The 20633-nt window shown below is 38.7% G+C and overlaps 1 protein-coding gene and 1 pseudogene across 2 annotated transcripts in view; both read left to right on the top strand.

Moving 5' to 3' along the window:
* Positions 1-1822: 1822 nt before the first annotated feature.
* PGR (progesterone receptor) overlaps positions 1823-20633 on the top strand; it is a 98760-nt gene continuing 79949 nt past the window's right edge. For both annotated transcript variants that reach the window (XM_032426324.1, XM_032426325.1), the window contains exons 1-2: positions 1823-3450; positions 4668-4819. In XM_032426324.1, the coding sequence (XP_032282215.1) occupies positions 1823-3450; positions 4668-4819 (1780 nt within the window). The remainder of the gene's footprint in view (positions 3451-4667; positions 4820-20633) is intronic.
* LOC116645934 lies at positions 16753-16874 on the top strand (annotated as a pseudogene).

Genomic DNA, 20633 nt, shown 5'->3' on the forward strand with positions numbered 1-20633 from the left:
TTTTACCTCTCTAACTCCTTTATATTCAAAATTTGTCAAAATAAGCTAATTGTTAGAATAATCAATTCCAAAATCCAGTGGCCTACATCATATAGCTTTATTTCTCACTCATGTAGACCTGCCCCAGGTGATTTAGGGGTCCAAGATCCTTACCTCTAGTGGTTCTGCCCATCCTGGAGTCTTGGAGTCTTCCACTGTATTCTCTATATCTGGTTGAGAGAACCTCTGGGGCATCAGCACAGATAGGATCTTGAGGAACTTTTTAAATGATTAATTCAGTTTTGAACATGGTATTTAGGATGACATCAAGATAACCAATGTTCTTGCGTTCAGCAGAGATTGTTAGTTTATGATTCTGTACCTCAAATATATTGCAATATTCTCCCCCATCTCTATTATATCTTATAAAATAAGAGGTGATCTACTTAAACAATAAACCTCAAAGATAATTATTTTTTAAGAATAAATATGTTGGGGGAGAAAATACTATTCACCATCTCTATTGAGGGACTTATGATGTAGCACAGAATATAAGCTGGAGCTAAGGGAAACTTTCCTTAAAGTGCTAGTTAATAAAAGTTGGAATAAATTCCTTAGACAAATCAAAATACGACACACAACATCTAAACTTCAGAACCGGTGAAGAGGTATTATCAACTATCTTCCACTCCCCAATTTCTCTGCCACATTGAGGACTGTTCCAAAGGAGCAGGACATCTTGGTTGTATTAAGAGAAATTTGAAAGTACTCACTTTCATGGAAGTCATAACAGAGAGAATCTCTTTTATATTATTTAGGATCATCCTTGATACCTTCTTTAACATAGCCAAATATCTTTCTCGATGTTAAATCTTTACAAAACTGAAATCCTGAAAGAATCCATTCGTTTTTCCAGTTAGATTGAGCATGATTCTTAATTGGTAGTAAAATATCTTAATATGTTTATGAAGTTCCATTCCACAGCACCTGCCCTTCAGAGTGGAATTCAGACTAGTGGTTGGGGATACCAAATCCAGAATTTCAGATCAGGTGCGTCATTAGTGTAGGGAGGGGCTTTGGGCGGGGCATCCCAATAGGGCGGAGGCGTCATTAGAAAGCGGTGGGGCCAGGCTATAGCTGTCATTACTCGAGTTAAGCTTAGTATTATTTGTGTTCGAGGATATGCTGTGTAAGCAGCATTCTCAATGCAAACTAGTTTCACTCAGCACTTGAGTGAAATATATAAGTACAGACGTCTCGTCCTCCTGAACTGCCGAGAAACGTGAGAGCTCCAGGGATGATTGTCGCCAGCTATTTATTGGGAGCAGGCAGAAACCCGACTGTTTTTGAGAATGGGCTGTAGCGAGAAGTCCAAGTAGTCCCAGGGTTTTAGTGAGAAGGAAAGCGGAACGCAGTCAGGGATTGGGAGCTACAAGACACGCTCCGCTTTGAAGCCGGAGAAAAAGTCGGGAGAGAGAGCCGCGCACATAATTGCTTTCGAAGTCACCGCCACTCGCGTGCCGGAATTGTGAGTACTCTGCGCCTCCCGTCCTCCGACTGAAGTCGGAGAACTCTCCCAGCTAGGAGACTACCTTCTCCTGCTCTCCCCACCTGACTGCCACCCTTCCTCTGCCTACCAGATGGAGGGCAAAGGCAGTAGCTGACCAGCGCCGCCCCCTTCCGACCCGGGAGGTGGAGATTCCCCACCCCGCCCCACAGAGTCCAGCCAAATTCAACTTAACTTTCTCCTCCCGCTGCTCCTATATTTCCCACACCTCCTCCTCCTTCCCCTATCCCTCCTCCTTACAGACAGGGGAGGAGGAAAAGGGGAGTTCAGGTCGTCATGACAGAGCCGAGGGCAAAGGATTCCCAGGCTTCCCACGTGGCAGGCGGCGCGCCCACACCGGTAGGATCTCCTCTTTCGGGACGCCGGGACGCTGGCTCCTTCCAGGCGAGTCAGATCTCGGACCCCTCGCCTGTAGTTTCGGCCATACCCATCTCCTTAGACGGGCTGCTCTTCCCTCGTCCCTGCCAGGGACAGAACGCGGACGGGAAGACCCAGGACCAGCAGCCGCTGTCAGACGTGGAGGGGGCGTATCCCAGAGTAGAAGCCACAAGCAGTGCAGGAGCTGACAGCTCTAGACCTCCAGAAAAAGACAGAGGGCTGCTGGACAGTGTCTTGGACACGCTACTGGAGCCCGCAGGCCCGGGGCAGAGCCACGCCAGCCCTCCTGCTTGTGAGCCCACCAGCCCTTGGTGCCTGTTTGGCTCCAAGCTTCCCGAAGAACCCCGGGTTGCCCCCACCACCCAGGGGGTGTCGTCCCCGCTCATGAGCCGGCCAGAGAACAAGGCTGGCGACAGCTCCGGGAGGGCAACTGCCCATAAAGTGCTGCCCAGGGGCCTGTCACCGTCCCGGCAGCTGTTGCCCCTGAACTCTGGGAACCATCCTTGGCGGGGGGCCGCAGTGAAACCAGCACCGCAGCCCGCTGTGGTGGACGTAGAGGAGGAGGATGGCTTCGAGTCCGAGGGCTCTGTGGGTCCGCTTCTGAAAGGCAAATCCCGGCCTCTGGGAGGCACAGTAGCTGCAGGAGGAGCTGCGGCCACCGCTCCTGGAGTGGCCACAGGAGGCGTCACCCTGGTCCCCAAGGAAGATTCCCGCTTCTTGGCGCCCAAGGTCTCCCTGGCGGAGCAGGACGCGCCCGCGGCGCCCGGGTGCTCCCCGCTGGCCACCACGATGATGGATTTTATCCACGTGCCCATTCTGCCCCTCAACTCGGCCTTCCTGGCCGCCCGCACCCGGCAACTGCTGGAAGGGGAGAACTATGACGGCGGGGCTGCGGCTGTCAGCGCCTTTGCCCCGCCGCGGGGCTCGCCCTCGGCTTCGTCCACCCAGGTAGCTGCCAGCGACTTCTCCGACTGTGCATACCCGCCCGACGCCGAGCCCAAGGACGATGGGTTCCCGCTCTATGGCGACTTCCAGCCGCCTGCCCTGAAGATCAAGGAGGAAGAGGAAGGCACCGAGGCAGCTGCGCGCTCCCAGCGGCAGTACCTGGTGGCGGGTCCTAATCCCGCTGTTTTTCCGGATTTGCCGCTGGCTCTGCAGCCGCTACCTCCGCGAGCGCCATCGTCCAGACCCACGGAAGCGGCGGTGGCGGCCGCCGCACCCGCCAGTGCCTCTGTCTCCTCGGTGTCCTCGTCGGGGTCGACCCTAGAGTGCATCTTGTACAAAGCAGAGGGCGCACCGCCACAGCAGGGCCCGTTTGCTCCGCCGCCCTGTAAGGCGCCAGGGGCAGGCGCCTGCCTGCTGCCCCGGGACGGTGCCTCCACCTCGGCTTCGGCTGTCGCTGCGGGGGCGGCCCCTGCGCTCTACCCGCAGCTCAGCCTCAACGGGCTCCCGCAGCTCGGCTACCAGGCCGCGGTGCTCAAAGAGGGCTTACCGCAGGTCTACCAGCCTTATCTCAACTACCTGAGGTGAGGGCCCCGGGCGGGGCGCGGGGATTCCTAGGAGTCTCGCGAATAGCGGTCCAGCCAGTCCGTCGCCGCTAGCTCCTGGCCCTCAGGGTCCCACTCACCCGAGTGGCCTCAAGAGGATGGGTGGTCGGGGCGGGGCACAAGGGTAATTTGGTTTCCTTTTTCTTCCCTCCTCTCCTTACTATTTTAGGGACACAAAGGGGGCGCATAATATGCCGTTTTTGGAGCGTGCCTCCTCAAAAATATTTTCTAAACTTTCCAAATCTGCGAGATTTCGAGACAAAACTAGCCCTAATTTAAAAAGTGCAACGTCATTCTAGGTGCCGCAGTGGAGCGGGAAAAGCGCAGCGAGTTGGGGGCTTTATAAAATGGTTATTTTCTTAGAAGGACATTTATGGGGATTGTCTTTCTTGGAGCAGAGACTTTAAGGCACGGATCCTCCTGGAGGGGTGGTAGTTGATGTATGGTAGCTTGCCAGAACTGAAAGCATAACTTCACGGATTGGGACATTTAATGGTTCAATTTTCATACGAATCTCAAGGCTAAAGTTATGTGTAATATGTTTACATTATGGATTTAAACATCAATCACTACCAGTGCACTGTATTCTATTATTGTTTCGGTTTCGCTACAACTTTTTTCACACAGGTTTTCAAAAACATTTTGATTTACATACTGAAGTAGTGGAGTTTTAAAGAATGTTCGCTTTAGAATCTTATTGCTGTGAATGGGCAAAACAGTGTCAATATACTGAACAATTCTTTAAAATGGCAAACACATAAACTCGTGTAAGTAAACAATCATTAGGGGTTGCTAAGCATTGCTAAGTACCACCGAACCCTTAAAACCATGTTTATAGTTACCCAGGCTACAGGAAGGGAATAACATTTCATCTGTCAAAGAGTAAATTTATTGTTCTATATAAGGAGTTTTGTAGAAATTTGTTTTTAACAAAACCAATGAACCTTTGCTTTCCTGAACATAAAATTATATATTATTCTTTTATGTTGGTGCTGCTGATGAATGACTAATAACTTACAAATGTGGTGAATCCAGTAACAGTACACCAAGTTTAATTTGCATGTCTTTCAAGGGTGTGTATACACTCAGTTCTGTTTTAAAATCCCCTTTCACTCTGTCAATTCTGTTAAGAAAACTTTGGTATTAGCTAGTGGTGCACCTAAAAATAAATGGAGTACTTTGTTTTGCATTTCAAGGCCGGATTCAGATGCCAGCCAGAGCCCACAGTACAGCTTCGAGTCATTACCTCAGAAGATTTGTTTAATCTGTGGAGATGAAGCATCAGGCTGTCATTATGGTGTCCTCACCTGTGGGAGCTGTAAGGTCTTCTTTAAAAGGGCAATGGAAGGTAGGTTCCTTTCTCCTGATCCTTTATTTTTGGTTTAATTGTAAACCGAGATCATCTATTATTTTTTAGATTTTAATTATCCCTTGCTTCTAAGAAATGGTGATTTTCCATATAACTTAAAATATATGACTATGTTTTAACAATGTTTTTATTTCTAATACTCAAAATTGAATGTGGTTGGGTATTTTAATTGCATACTCTTTGACTAGCCCTTTCAATATTAGACTCAAGTTATACTAATCTTGGGGACAATGCTGCTATTGTTCATTACCTATTTAGCTTTAAAGAAACAGCTTGGCTGTAATTGTATTTTTATATTTCTATTATATAGTATATGTAATATATACTAAATTTAAAATTTTGATCAAAAGAAAAATGGTAAAAGTCATTGAAATTATGTATATGTACTTATATGTGTGTGCATATATATATGTGATGCAGTTACAAATTTTCTACATAATTTTGTCTTTTCTCTACATTCATATTTATGTAATACTTATATAATGGTAATTCTAAACAAATTTTTAAAATTCTCTTTTTTGTTTGGTATATTTTTATAAGGGGATAGGAGTAAACAGTTTAAAGCAAATGAAAAATTTGGGTATCACAATAACAATTTCTGAAGAAGTAGTTTGCTATAAGACCTTCATATTTTTAAAATCATCTAAATTACGTATTTATCTAATGATTTTTAATTGACTTACACAATGTATTTTGGACTTGAACTGAGCTGAAATGAGTTTAGGGTTTCCTCTGGAGTGAAGAGATCACACCTGGACAGGGAACAAAAGATCTGATTACCTGCTTTTTTGCTTCCTGTTTGTGAGGTTTTTTTTTTTTTTTAATTTCAAGAGCCTTCTATTTATAAGTAGGAAAGGAAGGAATGGGGAATTTTTACCTTAATGGAATTTTCAAAGGAGTTTGATGTGCATATTTAATATGCATCAAAAGAATATAACCTAAAAGACATTTTAAATTCACTATTCTTGTAGATGCATAACAGGTGATTCTTTACAACTATTACACCTTTTTGGTAAAAATGATTCCAAACCATTTATTAGTAGTATTTGTAATAATTCTACTTAAATTAATTATTCTTAAAGAATATTTGCTTTGTACTTATCTAGATTATGATTTTTTTCCCACAAAGGATGAATATATTTAACTGACACTGAACATATGTATTAAGCTTCAGGAGGTTTTAATTGCATTTTAAATTAATTGAAGCACTGTGTGAAAAGAGGCTACATGAGAAAATGGGACACAACTGAGAGTGGCCCCAACTTTCCTATTGACATTATTTAGTCATAGTTACAAGTAGGAGTTCTTTGTGTGGAAGAGTAGATTCTCCAGCACATAATTGAAGTTACCATTTCCATGTGACTTTAGTTCTGGTTTTTTGAACATTCCTTTTGACATTAATAGGATTTCCTTCATTCTTACAGTCTCCTTAGAGTAGTCTAATTTTATAAGTGAATGACCCCCGTAGAATCCCGTCTGAAGGCCAGTTTTTTTTCTAGCCCAGCTCCATCTCTTTATAGATAAGCAAGTGCCAAAGACATAAATTTGAATTTCCAAAGAGCACACAACTTGTTAGTAACTAATTGTTAGTCACCATAGGTTAGATACTTTCACTGCAATGCTTATAAATCAGAGATGGTGTGCACAAGTAGATATATGATGAATCCTACTTAATTTTCAGAAGTTACTTCAGAATGTGCATATAGAACCAAGATCACCCTAAGTAAAATACAAATGCTTTTATAGTATTAAAATAGTATTCAGAACCACATAAAATGTCTTTCCAAATTTACTCTTAGAAAGCATTCGTTGGGCCATTACTGTTGGCATGATCCTGTTTTAGTCTTGAGTAGTAGAAATGAAGTACCTTTATTTGGCAATATTTACAAAAAGGAACTCAAGATGGATGTTTATAAGTCATTCATGAAACTAAAGCAAGATTACAAAACGATATGAGTAATTTCATTCATTTAGCAGGGGTTTTTTTTAATTTAAATTTTAATTTTTTAAAAAAGATTTTATTTATTTGATACAGAGAGAGGGAGAGAGCAGGCACAAGCAGGGGGATCGGCAGGCAGGGGAGAAGCAGGCTCCCCGCTGAGCAAGGCATCCGATGCAGGGCTCCAATGTGGAGCTCGATCCCAGGACCCTGGGATCATGACCTGAGCCAAAGGCAGCTGCTTAACCAACTGAGCCACCCAGGCAGTCCCATTCAACAGTTATTTTATAACTCTTATATTTAGATCTGTGGCAAAGATATTCTTCCCTTGACTTCACCTCTCTCTGCCTTAGATATAAAATGAGGATAACAATAGCTACGCCTCAGGGTTGTTACAAAGATTAAATGAGTTAATACATGCAAAGTTTTGAAATAAATGCCTAGTATATTGTCAGCTTCAATTGGTGTCACTTCTGTCAAGGAGCTTATGATAGAGTTGAGGAGGTAACATATATGCATGTATTTTTGCGTATAAAATAGAGATTCTCACTAAATGCCCAGATAAGCAAATTTATAAAGTAGTTAAGATTTGTATGGCTTCTGAGTTAGTGTGTTTAGGCAGGAGGAAGTTGGTTGTAGGATGGAATGTGCATATTCTATAATGACAGGAGAAGACTTCATGGAAAATATGAACTTCATTTTGTTACTAGAGAACAAGTAAGATTATTGATCTCTGGGCATTGAGGAGGGCTTTTAAGTGTATATGTCCAAAGAGGAGTGAAAAGATTAAGATTTGACTGACTAAGACTTGAAGAATTATATTAGGAAATCATTAAAATTAAAGGTTGGGAAGTTTAATTGCCAGTGTTTGAATGAATTGGGATAAAATCAGTGATTTAAGACAAGTTAATAGAAGTTTCTGGGAATTTTCATGACTAAGAAAGATGAGTAGAAGGATTTTAACAGTTGGAAAGAAATGGGTGTGAAATCTAAAGTAGGGGTAGATCAAGGTAGAACTATGTGTGGATGTCAATATGTCCAGAAATGGAAAGTTGGTGGTCAAAAATATAGATATTGTTACCAAGGATAATAATGATAATAGCAGGGCACCTGGGTGGCTCAGTTGGTTAAGCGTCTGCCTTCGGCTCAGGTCATGATCTCAGGGTCCTGGGATCAAGCCCCATGTTCGGGTCCCTGCTCAGCGGGACCCTCTTCCACTCCCGCTGCTTGTGCTTGCTCTCTGTCTCTCAAATAAATACATACAATCTTTTAAAAAATGATAATAGCATTTTAGAGTACTTTCTATGTACCAGTGACTATGTGTTTTATGGGTATTTTAATTCCTTTAATCCTTATAATCATTATATTTTCAATTTACCAATAAGGAAACTAAGCCCAGAGATGTTAAATTGCCTTAATCATAGTTAGGAAGTGGTAGAGTGAGGATTCAAACCCAAGTGCTGTGACTCCAGAATCTGTGCTACATTTCTCTCAATTATACTACATTTCTCTTAATAGGAAATCCTGTTTAAATTTCAAAGAAGAACAATAGAGGGTTGTAAGAAAAAATGTGAGCCAAATGATAAAACATCTAGGAAGGTAAAAGTGAATCCTAAAGGAGATTGCAAGATGAAGGGTGATTAAAAGTGTGTGATATAAATGGATGGATGATACTAACTTCACCTTTAGGACAGCTATGAGAAGACATAGGGGACCAAGAACCAGTTTCTTTACCTCTCCTCCAAGTTGGGAGTGAGAGACAATAAAGCCTGTAAAGAAGTCACCCAGGAAAACTGGGTTTCTCTTGGTATGAGACAGAAGATAGAAGAGGCAGAAAAGGAAAGAAAAGAAAAGGAAAGAGAAACCACTCAGGAAGTGAGTGTTTGGGGGTGGGAAGAGATGACCTCTCTTAACCTAAGAAAATGAATTAGCCAAAAAGCAGTTGGTTGAATAGCCCATTGCATTCCTTTACTAAGACTTGGAATGAACCAGGAAGTGGTCAGGAATTGCCTTAATACCTTTCAAGGAGATGAAGTCATAATGACCCAACCAGTTCTAAAAATGCAGGCCATGACTTCGTAGTAAGACGGAAAAGATCATTTCTCATTGGCCTTTCTGTGTATGTACTGTGACTAGCGTGGTGCTAGGAATATACTAGATATTCAGTAAATTTGTTCTAAATCATCCTAACTAATGATGCCAAACTCTTATTCTTTGGATGCTTTTTACTGTGACAGCATTTGTAGTGAATAAATTTGATGGAATATGGGTGGGGAAATAGTGTAATACAGTGAAACCTTATTTAGAAGACACTAAGTAAGTATTGATGGATTTGTAATTATACTACATTATTAGCCTCATTTTTATTCTAGGTATATTGAAGTATAATTGACAAATAAAATTGTGAGATAGGGGGCGCCTGGGTGGCTCAGTCGTTAAGCGTCTGCCTTCGGCTCAGGTCGTGGTCCCAGGGTCCTGGGATCGAGCCCCGCATCGGGCTCCCTGCTCTGCGGGAAGCCTGCTTCTCCCTCTCCCACTCCCCCTGCTTGTGTTCCCTCTCTCACTGTGTCTCTCTCTGTCAAATAAATAAATAAAATCTTTAAAAATAAATAAATAAATAAATAAATAAAATAAAAATAAATAAAATTGTGAGATATTTAAAGTGTACAACATGATGATTTGATATATATGGTGAAAGAATTCTCCTATCAAGTTAATTAACACATCCATCCCCTCACTTATTTATCTTTTTTCTTTTTGGCAAGAATATTTAAGTTTTATTCTCTTAGCAAATTTCAGTCATATAATACAATGTTCTCAACTAGTCACCATGTTATATATTATATCCTCAGACCTATTCATCTTAAAAGTTTGTACACTTTTACTAACCTCCCCTTATTTCCGCTATTTCCCAGCCCCTGGTGACCATTTTTCTACTCTTTCTATGAATTTGATTTTTTTTATTCCACGTGTAAATGATACCATGTGGTATTTGTCTTTCTCTGTCAGGTTTATGTCATGCATAATGTCCTCTAGGTTCATCTGATTTGTTCATGTATTAATAACCATGTATTTATTGAGCACCTGCCATGTGCTAGGCATTATGCTAGGTACTAGTTGAAAATGCAGTAAAATGGGACAGACCTGGCTAGCTGCAGCCCTAGTGGAGTTTACAGTATAGTGGAAGCAAGAAACACTCTATCAATTAGCATTTATATAATGAATTATAGATGTGCTAAGTGAATAGTTTAAGCAATGCCTGGAAAACTAGAGAATTGACTCCTCTGTCAGAAGCTGGGAATGATGAGAAATATCTTTTAGATTTAGAAAGACACCATCATAAGTAGAATACAGAGGAAACTGGACAGAAATGAAATATTTTTATGCATAAAGTATTTCTTTCAAAAGTTGAATAGAGTTGGTGTCAGAGACTAAAAATGAAACTGATTTGGTAGCATATTCTCCCTGCTATGGCTTCCAAAAGAGAAATAATGAACATTCAAATTCATTTAAATATTTTATTATTTTAAGAGAAATTTTAGGTCTACAGCAAAATCAAGAGGGAGGTACAGAGATTTCCCATATACTTCTTGCCCTGGCATAGCCTTCCCTATTATTAACATCCTCCATTAGAGTGGTACATTTTTTGTTACAATTGATGAATACTTCAATTATGAACACTTTATAATCACCCCAAATCCATAGTTTGCATTAGGGTTTGCTCTTGGTATTGTACATTCTATGGGTTTGAATAAATATACAATAAAACGTATCCATAGTTATGGTGTCATACAGAGTAGTTTCACTGCCCTAAAAATCCTCTGTATTCCATTTATTCATCCTTCTTTGCCCCCGAATCCCTGGCAACCAGTGATCTATTTACTCTCTCCATAGTTTTGCCTTTTCCAAAATGCCATTAGTTTCACTTAGTAATATGCATTTAAGTTTCCTCCATGTCTTTTCATGGCTTGATATCTCATTTCCTTTTAGTTCTGAATAATATTCCACTGTCTGGATGTAACACAGTTTATCCATTCACCTGCTGAAATGTATTTCGGTTGCTTCCAAGTTTTGACAACTATGACGAAAGCTGCTATAATGATCCATGAGCAGGTTTTTGTGTGGGCATATGGTTTTTTGTTTTTTTGTTTTTCATTTTTTTATTTCTTTGGGTAAATACCAAGGAGTATGATTGCTACATGTTATGGATGTTTAGTTTTGTAGGAGATCTTCAAACTGTCTTCCAAAGTGGCTATGCTACTTTGCATTCCCACCAGCAATGAATGAAAATTCTTGTCACTCTGCATCTTTGCTATCATTTGGTATTGTCTGTGTTCTGGATTTTGGTCATTCTAATAGGTGTATAGTAATATCTCATTGTTTTAATTTGCATTTCCCTGATGATGTATGATGTGGAGCATGTTTTCATATACTTATTTGCCATCCACATATCTTTGGTGAGAAGGTGAGAAGCCCATTAAGGTGTTTTACCCATTTTTTAATCTGGTTGTTTTCTTATTGTTATGTTTTAACAGTTCTTATATATTTTGGATAAGAGTTCTTTATTAGATACGTCTTTTGCAAATATTTCCTTCCACTCTGTGTCTTTTTATTCTCTTGAAAATCAATGCATTTTGCATAGCAGATAATTTTACTTTCAAAGAAATCCAGTTCCTCAGTTCTTTCTTTCATGAATCATGACTTTGAACATTGTATCTAAAGAATCATTAATGAAACTCAAGGTCATCTACATTTGCTCCTATATTATATTTAGGACTTATATGTTTTTTATTTTGAGTCTTATATTTAGGTTTGTGATCCATTTTGAGTTAATGTTTATGAAGAGTGTAAGGTCTGTGTTTAGATTCACTTTGTTGCATGTGGATATCCAGTTGTTTAAGGACTATTTGTTGAAGGGATAGTTTTTGCTCCTTTGTATTCCCTTTGCTACTTTGTCAAAGATCAGTTGACATATTCATGTGGCTCTGTTTCTAGGGTTTTCTATTCTGTTACATTGATCTTCTTGAAGTCAGGTGTGTCAGTCCTCCAACTTCAATATTGTGTTGAATATTCTGGGTCTTTTGTGGCTACATATAAACTTTAAATCATTTGTCAATAACCATGAAATAATTTTCTGGGGTTTTAATTGGGATTGCATTGAATCTGTAGATCGTATTGGGAAGAAGTCATGTCAACAATATTGAATCTTCCCATCCACGAACATGGAATGTTGCTCCATTTATTTAGTTATTTTTTTTTTATTCATTAGAGTTTTGTGATTTTCTTCCTATAGGTCTAGTACATATTTGGTTATACTTATACTTAAGTACTTCATTTTGGGGGTGCTAATATAAATGATAGTGTTTTAAATTTTAAATGCCATTTTTTCATTGCTAGTATATAAGAAAATGACTGACATTTATATATTAGCCTTACATCCTGCAACCTTGCTATAGTTGCTTATTAGCTCCAGGACTTGTTTTATCGGTACTTTTGGATTTTCTACATAGAAGATCATGTCACCTACAAACAAAGATAGTTTTATTTCTTTCTTCCCAATGAGGATACCTTTTACTTCCTCTTTTTGTCTATTGCATTAGTAGGACTTCCACTCCAGTGTTGAAAATGAGTGGTAAGAGGAGATACTCTTGTCTTGTTCCTGGTCTAATGGGAAAGCTTCTAGTTTCTCACCATTAAGTATGACATCAGTTGTAGGTTTTTTGTAGATATTTTTTATCAAGTTGAGTAAGTTCACTTCCATTTCTAGTTTTGTCAAGTGCTTTTTCTGCATCTATTGATATGATCATGTAATACTGCTTTTTTAGCTTGTTGATGTGATATGCAGCACATTAATTTTCAAATGTTGAACCATTCTTACATGCCTAGGGTAAATCCCATTTGGTCATGTTGTGGATTTCTTTTCAACTTTTTGGATTTGATCTGCAAGATTTTGTTGAGGATTTTTGCATCTATGTTCGTGAGAGATATCAGTCAGTAGTTTTCTGGTACTGTCTTTGGTTTTATATCAGGGTAATGCTGGCCTCATAGAATGAATTATGAAGCATTCCCTCTGTTTCTATTTAAGAGATTGTGGTGAATTGGTATGATTTCTTCCTTAAATGTTTGGCAGAATTCACCAGTGAACTCATTTGGGCATGGTGCTTTCTGTTTTGGAAAGTTATTAATTGCTGATTCAATTTCATTAATAGATATAGGCCTATTCAGATTATTTATTTCTTCTTGTGTGAGCTTTGGCAGATTGTCTATCTCAAGGCATTGGTCCATTTCATTTCGGTTATCAGATTTGTGGGCATAGAGTTGTTCATAGTGTTCCTTTATTATTTTGTTAATGTCTATAGGGTCTACAGTGTTATCCCTCTTTCATTTCTGATATTAGTAATTTGTGTTCTCTCTCTTTTTAATTAGCCTGGCTGGAGGCTTATATTGATTTTATTGATCTTTTCGAAGAGCCAGCTTTTGGTTTTGTTTTTTTCTTTATTGACTTCCTGCTTTCAATGTCATTGATTTCTGACCTTTTTTTTTTCCTACTTTCAGTGGCTTAATTTGCTCTTCTTTTTCTTTTTTGCTAAGGTGGGCTTTTTTTTTTTTTTTTAAATTTATTTATTTGAGAGAGAGAGTGAGAGAGAGAGAGAGCACAAGAGGGGGGAGCGGGAGAGGGAGAAGCAAACTCCCTGCTGAGCAGGGAGCCTGATGCGGGACTCGATCCTGGGACTCCAGGATCATGACCTGAGCCGAAGGCAGTCGCTTAACCAACTGAGCCACCCAGGCACCCCTAAGGTGAGCTTTGATGATTATAATTTTAGCTCTTCTGTTCTAAAATATACAGTTAATGCTGTATTTATAAATGCTATAAATTTCCCTGTAAGCACTGCTTACATATAACTATATACCACCAATTTTGCTAATTTGTGTTTTTTTAAAGATTTTTTAAATTAATTTATTTTTTATTATGTTGTTAATCACCATACATTACATCATTAGTTTTTGATGTGGCGTTCCAGGATTCATTGTTTGCATATAACACCCAGTGCTCCATGCAGTACGTGCCCTCCTTAATACCCATCACCAGACTAACCCATCCCCCCACCCACCTCCCCCCTAGAACCCTCAGTTTGTTTCTCAGAGTCCATAGTCTTTCATGGTTTGTCTCCCCCTCTGATTTCCCCCCCTCATTCTTCCCTTCCTGCTAGCTGCTTCTGCTTCTTCTTCTTCTTCTTCTTCTTCTTCTTCTTCTTCTTCTTTTTTTTTAACGTATAATGTATTATTTGTTTCAGAGGTACAGGTCTGTGATTCAACAGTCTGACACAATTCACTGGGCTCACCATAGCACATACCCTCCCCATTCATTTATTTGTCAGAGAGAGCACAAGCAGGGGGAGTGGCAGGCAGAGGGAGAGGGAGAAGCAGGCTCCCCACTGAGCAGAGAGCCCAACGCGGGGCTCGATCTCAGGACCCTGGGATCATGACCTGAGCCGAAGGCAGATGCTTAACTGACTGAACCACCCAGGCATCCCTTCAGTTTTATTTAGTTCAAAATTTTTTTTAATTTCTCAAGATTTTTTTTCTTTGAATCATGTGTTAATTAAAAGTGTGTTGTAAAATCTCCATCTCCACATGTTTTATTTTCCAGTTGTCTTTCTGTTTAAAGTTCAATTTCATTGTGGTCTAAGAGCAGACATTTAATAATTTCTATTCTTCAAATTTGTTGAAGTGTGTTTTATGACCTAGAATGTGGTTTATCTTGGTGAAGGTTCCATGTGGGCTTGAGAATGTGTAATCTGCTGCTGTTGAATGAAGTAGTCTATAGACGTCAATTATATCCCATTGAATGATGTTGTTGGGTTCACCTGTGTCCTCATTGACTTTTTTTTTTTTTTTTGGCCTAGTGGATGTGTCGATAGAGAGATGTTGAAATGTCCAACTATAATAGTAGATTCATCTCTTTTTCCTTGCAGTGCTATCAGCTCTTGTCACAAAATTTTAATGCTCTGTTGTTAGATCTTACACATTAATGATTGTTATATCTTCTTGGAGAATCAACTCCTTTATCATTATGTAATGCTCCTTTTTATCCTTAAGAACTTTCCTTGTTTTGAAGCCTGCTCTAACTATACATTCAAATTTTAATGGACCAATTCATGAATTATTTTCTGTCTTTAGAAAGCTCTATAATGTTTTCTGTGTCTTTTGCACTCCACAAAATTATCCAACAATCCCTCCCACCATAATTTCTTTGATTAAAATTTGGGCTCTTGAGAAGATAATTTGCCAATAATCTTGTTTAATTTTCTCTCCAGTAGAGTCTACCCTGTGACAGTTTTTCTGTTATCCTAAAAATAAACATGAAGTAATTCACTGGACTGGCTTCTAAACTTTATAAATAATAAATATTCTTATTAATAAATACTCATAATTTATATTTATGCTACAGGTCTCTCAGTTTAATATTTTGTGTGAATAGTAAGCTGGTTTTAAGCACAATTTTGCATTATGACCCATTAACGTCTCCATTTTACTGAAAAAGAAGTAGGAGAAAGACTGCATTGGGGATCATCTGCTTAATGTATTTGCTTATTTAGGGTTGCCAAATTATTAATGCCTCTTCAGAACCTGCATCTTAACACCACTGCAAAAATCTGAGCGGGGAGGCATTGGTATCAAGACATTCATGCTAATTCTAACAGCTAGTGCTTCTGCTTCAGCCTTTGAGTTATTATACTTTAATTACTCAAGTAACACAATAATACATTCTCCTTTAAAAAGGAAAAACCTTACCAATAAGGTTTAAGTCCTCTTGGATCAATACTTCTAATCTGTTCCCTTCCCTACCATTCTTCTCTACCTCTATCTTAGTTTTTAACCTGTGTATGTGTATATAATGTTGTTTTGCATATGTTCATACATAAAAGGTATCCTATATGTAATAATTCTTCATCATTTTTTCGTGCAACAATGACTTGAAGCTCTGTGTTTATTTATAGTCCTGGCTTGTTCTTTATTGCATAATATTTCATAGTATGATAATCCTTTTATTTATTTTTTAAATTCAATTAGCCAACATGTAGTATATCATTAGTTTCAGATGTAGAATTCAGTTAACCATCAGTTCCATATAACACCCAGTGCTCATCACAACACGTGCCCTCCTTAATGCCCATCACCCAGTTACCCCATCCCCCCCCACCAACCTCCCCTCTAGCAACCCTGTTTGTTTCGTATAGTTAAGAGTCTCTCATGGTTTGTCTCCCTCTCTGATTTCTTCCTTTTGACTTTTCCCTCCCTTTCCCTATGATCCTCTGTGCTATTTTTTATATTCCACATCCGAGTGAAACCATATGATAATTGTCTTCCTCTGACTGACTTATTTCACTCAGCATAATACCCTCCAGTTCCACCAATACTGATGTAAATGGTAAGATTGCATCCTTTTTGATAGCTGAGTAATACTCCATTATATATATATATACACACACACATATATACCACATCTTCTTTATCCATTCTTCTGTTGATGGACATCTGGGCTCTTTCCACAGTTTGGCTATTGTGGACATTGCTGCTATAAACATTGGGGTGCAGGTGCCCCTTCAGATCACTACATTTGTATCTTTGGGATAATACCAAGTAGTGTAATTACTGGGTCATAGGGTAACTCTATTTTCAACTTCTTGAGGAACCTCCGTACTGTTTTCCAGAGTAGCTGTTCCAGCTTGCAGTATGAAAATCCTTTTATTAAGGCATCACTGTCATACCATTACTTGAGTAAGTTTTTTTGTGTTTGCCTCCTTGAGTACATGCCTTGTTCCTTTTTCCAGAATATAATTATTTTTAATCAGCTCTAAATGAACTACATGATTAGCTTCCATCATGCTGCTAAAATGATTTAAGTCATTAATTTATTCACTCCAGATACATGTGTTGACACTTACTACATTTAAAAGTTGCTTATACTATCGCTTTTCGGCCTTTTGGCTAAGATCAAGTGTAGTATCTGTTCTTATCAGTTTAAAAGTTGCTTATACTAGAACTAGAAAGATGAATATGTACATAATCCCCATTTTTGTCATATCCAAAATCAGGAAGAAGAAAAAAACAAAACAAAAAAAACCATTGTATAGTTAGTAAACATGAGAATACTTCAACTCTAGTTATGCCAAAGCCATGGATGATACACCATAGTATTCAATTAGACATCTCTAGAAGAATTGCAGTTTGTTCCACTAACATATCCTGATGTTGTGTAAGAGGCTTATTCATTTAAAAACACTTAACTACTCTTGACCATGACCCAGGCACTGTTCTAAGTGCTTTACTATATTAAGTCATTTAATCCTCCTAAGAGTTTTATGAGATAGAAGTACTTTTATTATCTATATTTCACAGATGAGTAGGTCACTACAAAGTACAGGGGTCAAGATTCAAATCCAGGGCATCTGACTGCAACTTCTGTGTTTTGTGTGCCCATATGCTACCTCTCCAGAATGTTTTGTATTTGAATAAATGTTAATTACTTTATAATTCTTCAGACAAAAACATGATCTCTTCCAGGAGAGTGGTTTTCAAATTGTACTCCTCAAGTCAGTCCCATTCCTTTTTCAAACCAGAACAACTCTGTTTTCTCTGTTTATTTGGTTTATTCTTCCACTTAAGATTTTATTTGCACAAAGGATTCTCTGCCAACATTTTCTTTTAAATATCATTTCATCATAACAGGAAACTGTTAGGCCTCAAACAAGTGTTTATTCAGGTACTTGAGTGAATCCTAAACAGTTCCTTGATTTTTTGACATCTGTGCAAAGCTAAGATGAACATTTGGTCAAGATTTCAGATCCAACTGTTTAATATTCAAACAGAATATGAACATTATTGTCTGAAAATCACATCTGACTTATAGAGCTTTATCTTTGTCAGCAAAACAAAGTAACTCCAGGGAATCTTTTATCAATCACTTGTTTAAAGGACTGATTGAAGTAATTGATACTTAAGACAGTGACTCTAACCATTTACTTCCCTGGATTTTTAAATTTTATCCCCATTTAGAATTTTAGAAAGATACCCTATCGATCTTCCATATCCACTGAATTTGAGAAGGGTAGATAAACACAATATCCTTCTTATTGCTGGATGACCCTCATATAGTAATAAACTACATAGTGCATATTTCACATAATTTGTCAGCCTATTGTGTTTTCCTTTAACTCCTACAATGTAAAGAACTAAATTTTCATGCTCAATTTTTTTAATGTAATTAACTTAGGTTTTTGGTTCTCAACTGCTACTACAGCCTTTGGTGTTATGTATTTTATATAAAATTTTAAGGAATCATTTTTTTGTAGCATAGTACTCAATAGTAATATTTCTTCAGAAAAAGAAATATTTTCAATGTTATTTTCTCCTCTGTGACAAAGTGATTTATGGGACTGAATAAACAAGTGGGGAGTATGCACCATGAGTAAATTCCTTTGAAAATATCATGAGAGCAATCCACCCAGAAAAGAACACAAAAATGTTATATGTAATTGCAAGGTATCCTTGGATCCTGAACCTTAAATTGTACTATTGTTTATTCTATACTTTTTGTTTATAACAGCCATTAATACAATTCTTGCTTTTAAAATCATGCATTCTCAGCAGTCCATCTAACATTTTACCTTCCCCATAAAAACATTCATTGTTTTTGTCTCTCTAATTAATATGATTTTTTTTTTTACCCTCAAGATCCAAACCACATTTAGTTTTTATTACCTGTGTTATACCTATGGGGTTTTCTAACCTCCCTGGTGGAATCTAAAATTCTATGAATTTAAGCATGATACCTTATTTATCTTTTGTAACCTTCTGCAGAACCCAGTATGGTAGTAAAAGTACAGGAAGAATAAATAACAATAATTGTTTCATAAACATTTATTATAATTTTCGGGCTGCTACATTGCAAAACTACAGCGGGCACCATGTTCAATAAAGTCTATAAATTTATTTCTTACTACATGTCCAAAATCTCTAAGCTAAAATCTTTTGGGCCCGATGTGTTTCAGAATTGTGTAGACATTTTAAAAAGATAATCTAGAATAAAACTTCATAATGAAACACATCAATATTTATACAGCAAAATGTATGAACACAGCCTATAAAATGTAAGTTTGGGCTGGTTCTGCTGCCAAATGAAGTCAGGTCAAGTGAACTCTCATTGACAAATAACTACAGCAAAACTTTTTTTAGCAAGTGTTTTTGTGTATTGAAATTGTGAATGAGGAAGAAAAAATACTGTGAAGATGTCAATGCTACCTAGAGCAATCTAAACATTCAATGCAATCCCCATCAAAATACCATCCACTTTTTTCAAAGAAATGGAACAAATAATCCTAAAATTTGTATGGAACCAGAAAAGACCTCGAATAGCCAGAGGAATGTTGAAAAAGAAAAGCAAACCTGGCGGCATCCCAATTCCAGACTTAAGCTCTCTTATAAAGCTGTCATCATCAAGACTGTATGGTACTGGCACAAAAACAGACACATAGATCAGTGGAACAGAATAGAGAGCCCAGAAATGGACCCTCAACTCTATGGTCAAGTAATCTTCGACAAAGCAGGAAAGAATGTCCAATGGAAAAAAGACAGTCTCTTCAACAAATGATGTTGGGAAAATTGGACAGCCACATGCAGAAGAATGAAACTGGACCATTTCCCTACACCACACACAAAAATAGACTCCAAATGGTTGAAAGACCTCAATGTGAGACAGGAGTCCATCAACATCCTAAAGGAGAACACAGGCAGCAACCTCTTCGATCTCAGCCACAGCAACCTCTTCCTAGAAACATCACCAAAGGCAAGGGAAGCAAGGGCAAAAATGAACTCTTGGGACTTCATCAAGATAAAAAGCTTTTGCACAGCAGAAGAAACAGTCAACAAAACCAAAAGACAACCAACAGAATGGGAGAAGATATTTGCAAATGACATATCAGATAAAGGGCTAGTATCCAAAATCTATAAAGAACTTCTTAAACTCAACACCCAAAGAATAAATGATCCAATCAAGAAATGGGCAGAAGACATGAACAGACATTTTTCCAAAGAAGACATCCAAATGGCCAACAGACACATGAAAAAGTGCTCAAAATCGCTGGACATCAGGGAAATCCAAATCAAAACCTCAATGAGATATCACCTCACACCAGTCAGAATGGCTAAAATTAACAAGTCAGGAAATGACAGATGTTGGCGGGGATGCAGAGAAAGGGGAACCCTCCTACACTGTTGGTGGGGATGCAAGCTGGTGCAGCCACTCTGGAAAACAGTATGGAGGTTCCTCAGAAAGTTGAAAATAGAGCTGCCCTATGACCCAGCAATTGCACTACATGGTATTTACCCCAAAGATACAAATGTAGGGATCCAAAGAGGTATGTGCACCCCGATGTTTATAGGAGCAATGTCCACAGTAGCCAAACTGTGGAAAGAGCCAAAATGTCCATCAACAGATGAATGGATAAAGAAGAAGTGGTATCTATATACAATGGAATATTATGCAGCCATCAAAAAGAATGAAATCTTGCCATTTGCAACGACGTGGATGGAACTGGAGGGTATTATGCTGAGCGAAATAAGTCAATCAGAGAAAGACGTGTATCATATGACCTCACTGATATGAGGAATTCTTAATCTCAGGAAACAAACTGAGGGTTGCTGGAGTGGTGGTGAGTGGGAGGGATGGGGTGGCTGGGTGATAGACATTGGGGAGGGTATGTGCTATGGTGAGTGCTGTGAATTGTGCAAGACTGTTGAATCACAGATCTGTACCTCTGAAACAAATAATGCAATATATGTTAAGAAAAA

This window comes from Phoca vitulina, unplaced genomic scaffold (genome assembly GCF_004348235.1).
Source record: "Phoca vitulina isolate PV1807 unplaced genomic scaffold, GSC_HSeal_1.0 scaffold34, whole genome shotgun sequence".
Taxonomy (NCBI): domain Eukaryota; kingdom Metazoa; phylum Chordata; class Mammalia; order Carnivora; family Phocidae; genus Phoca; species Phoca vitulina.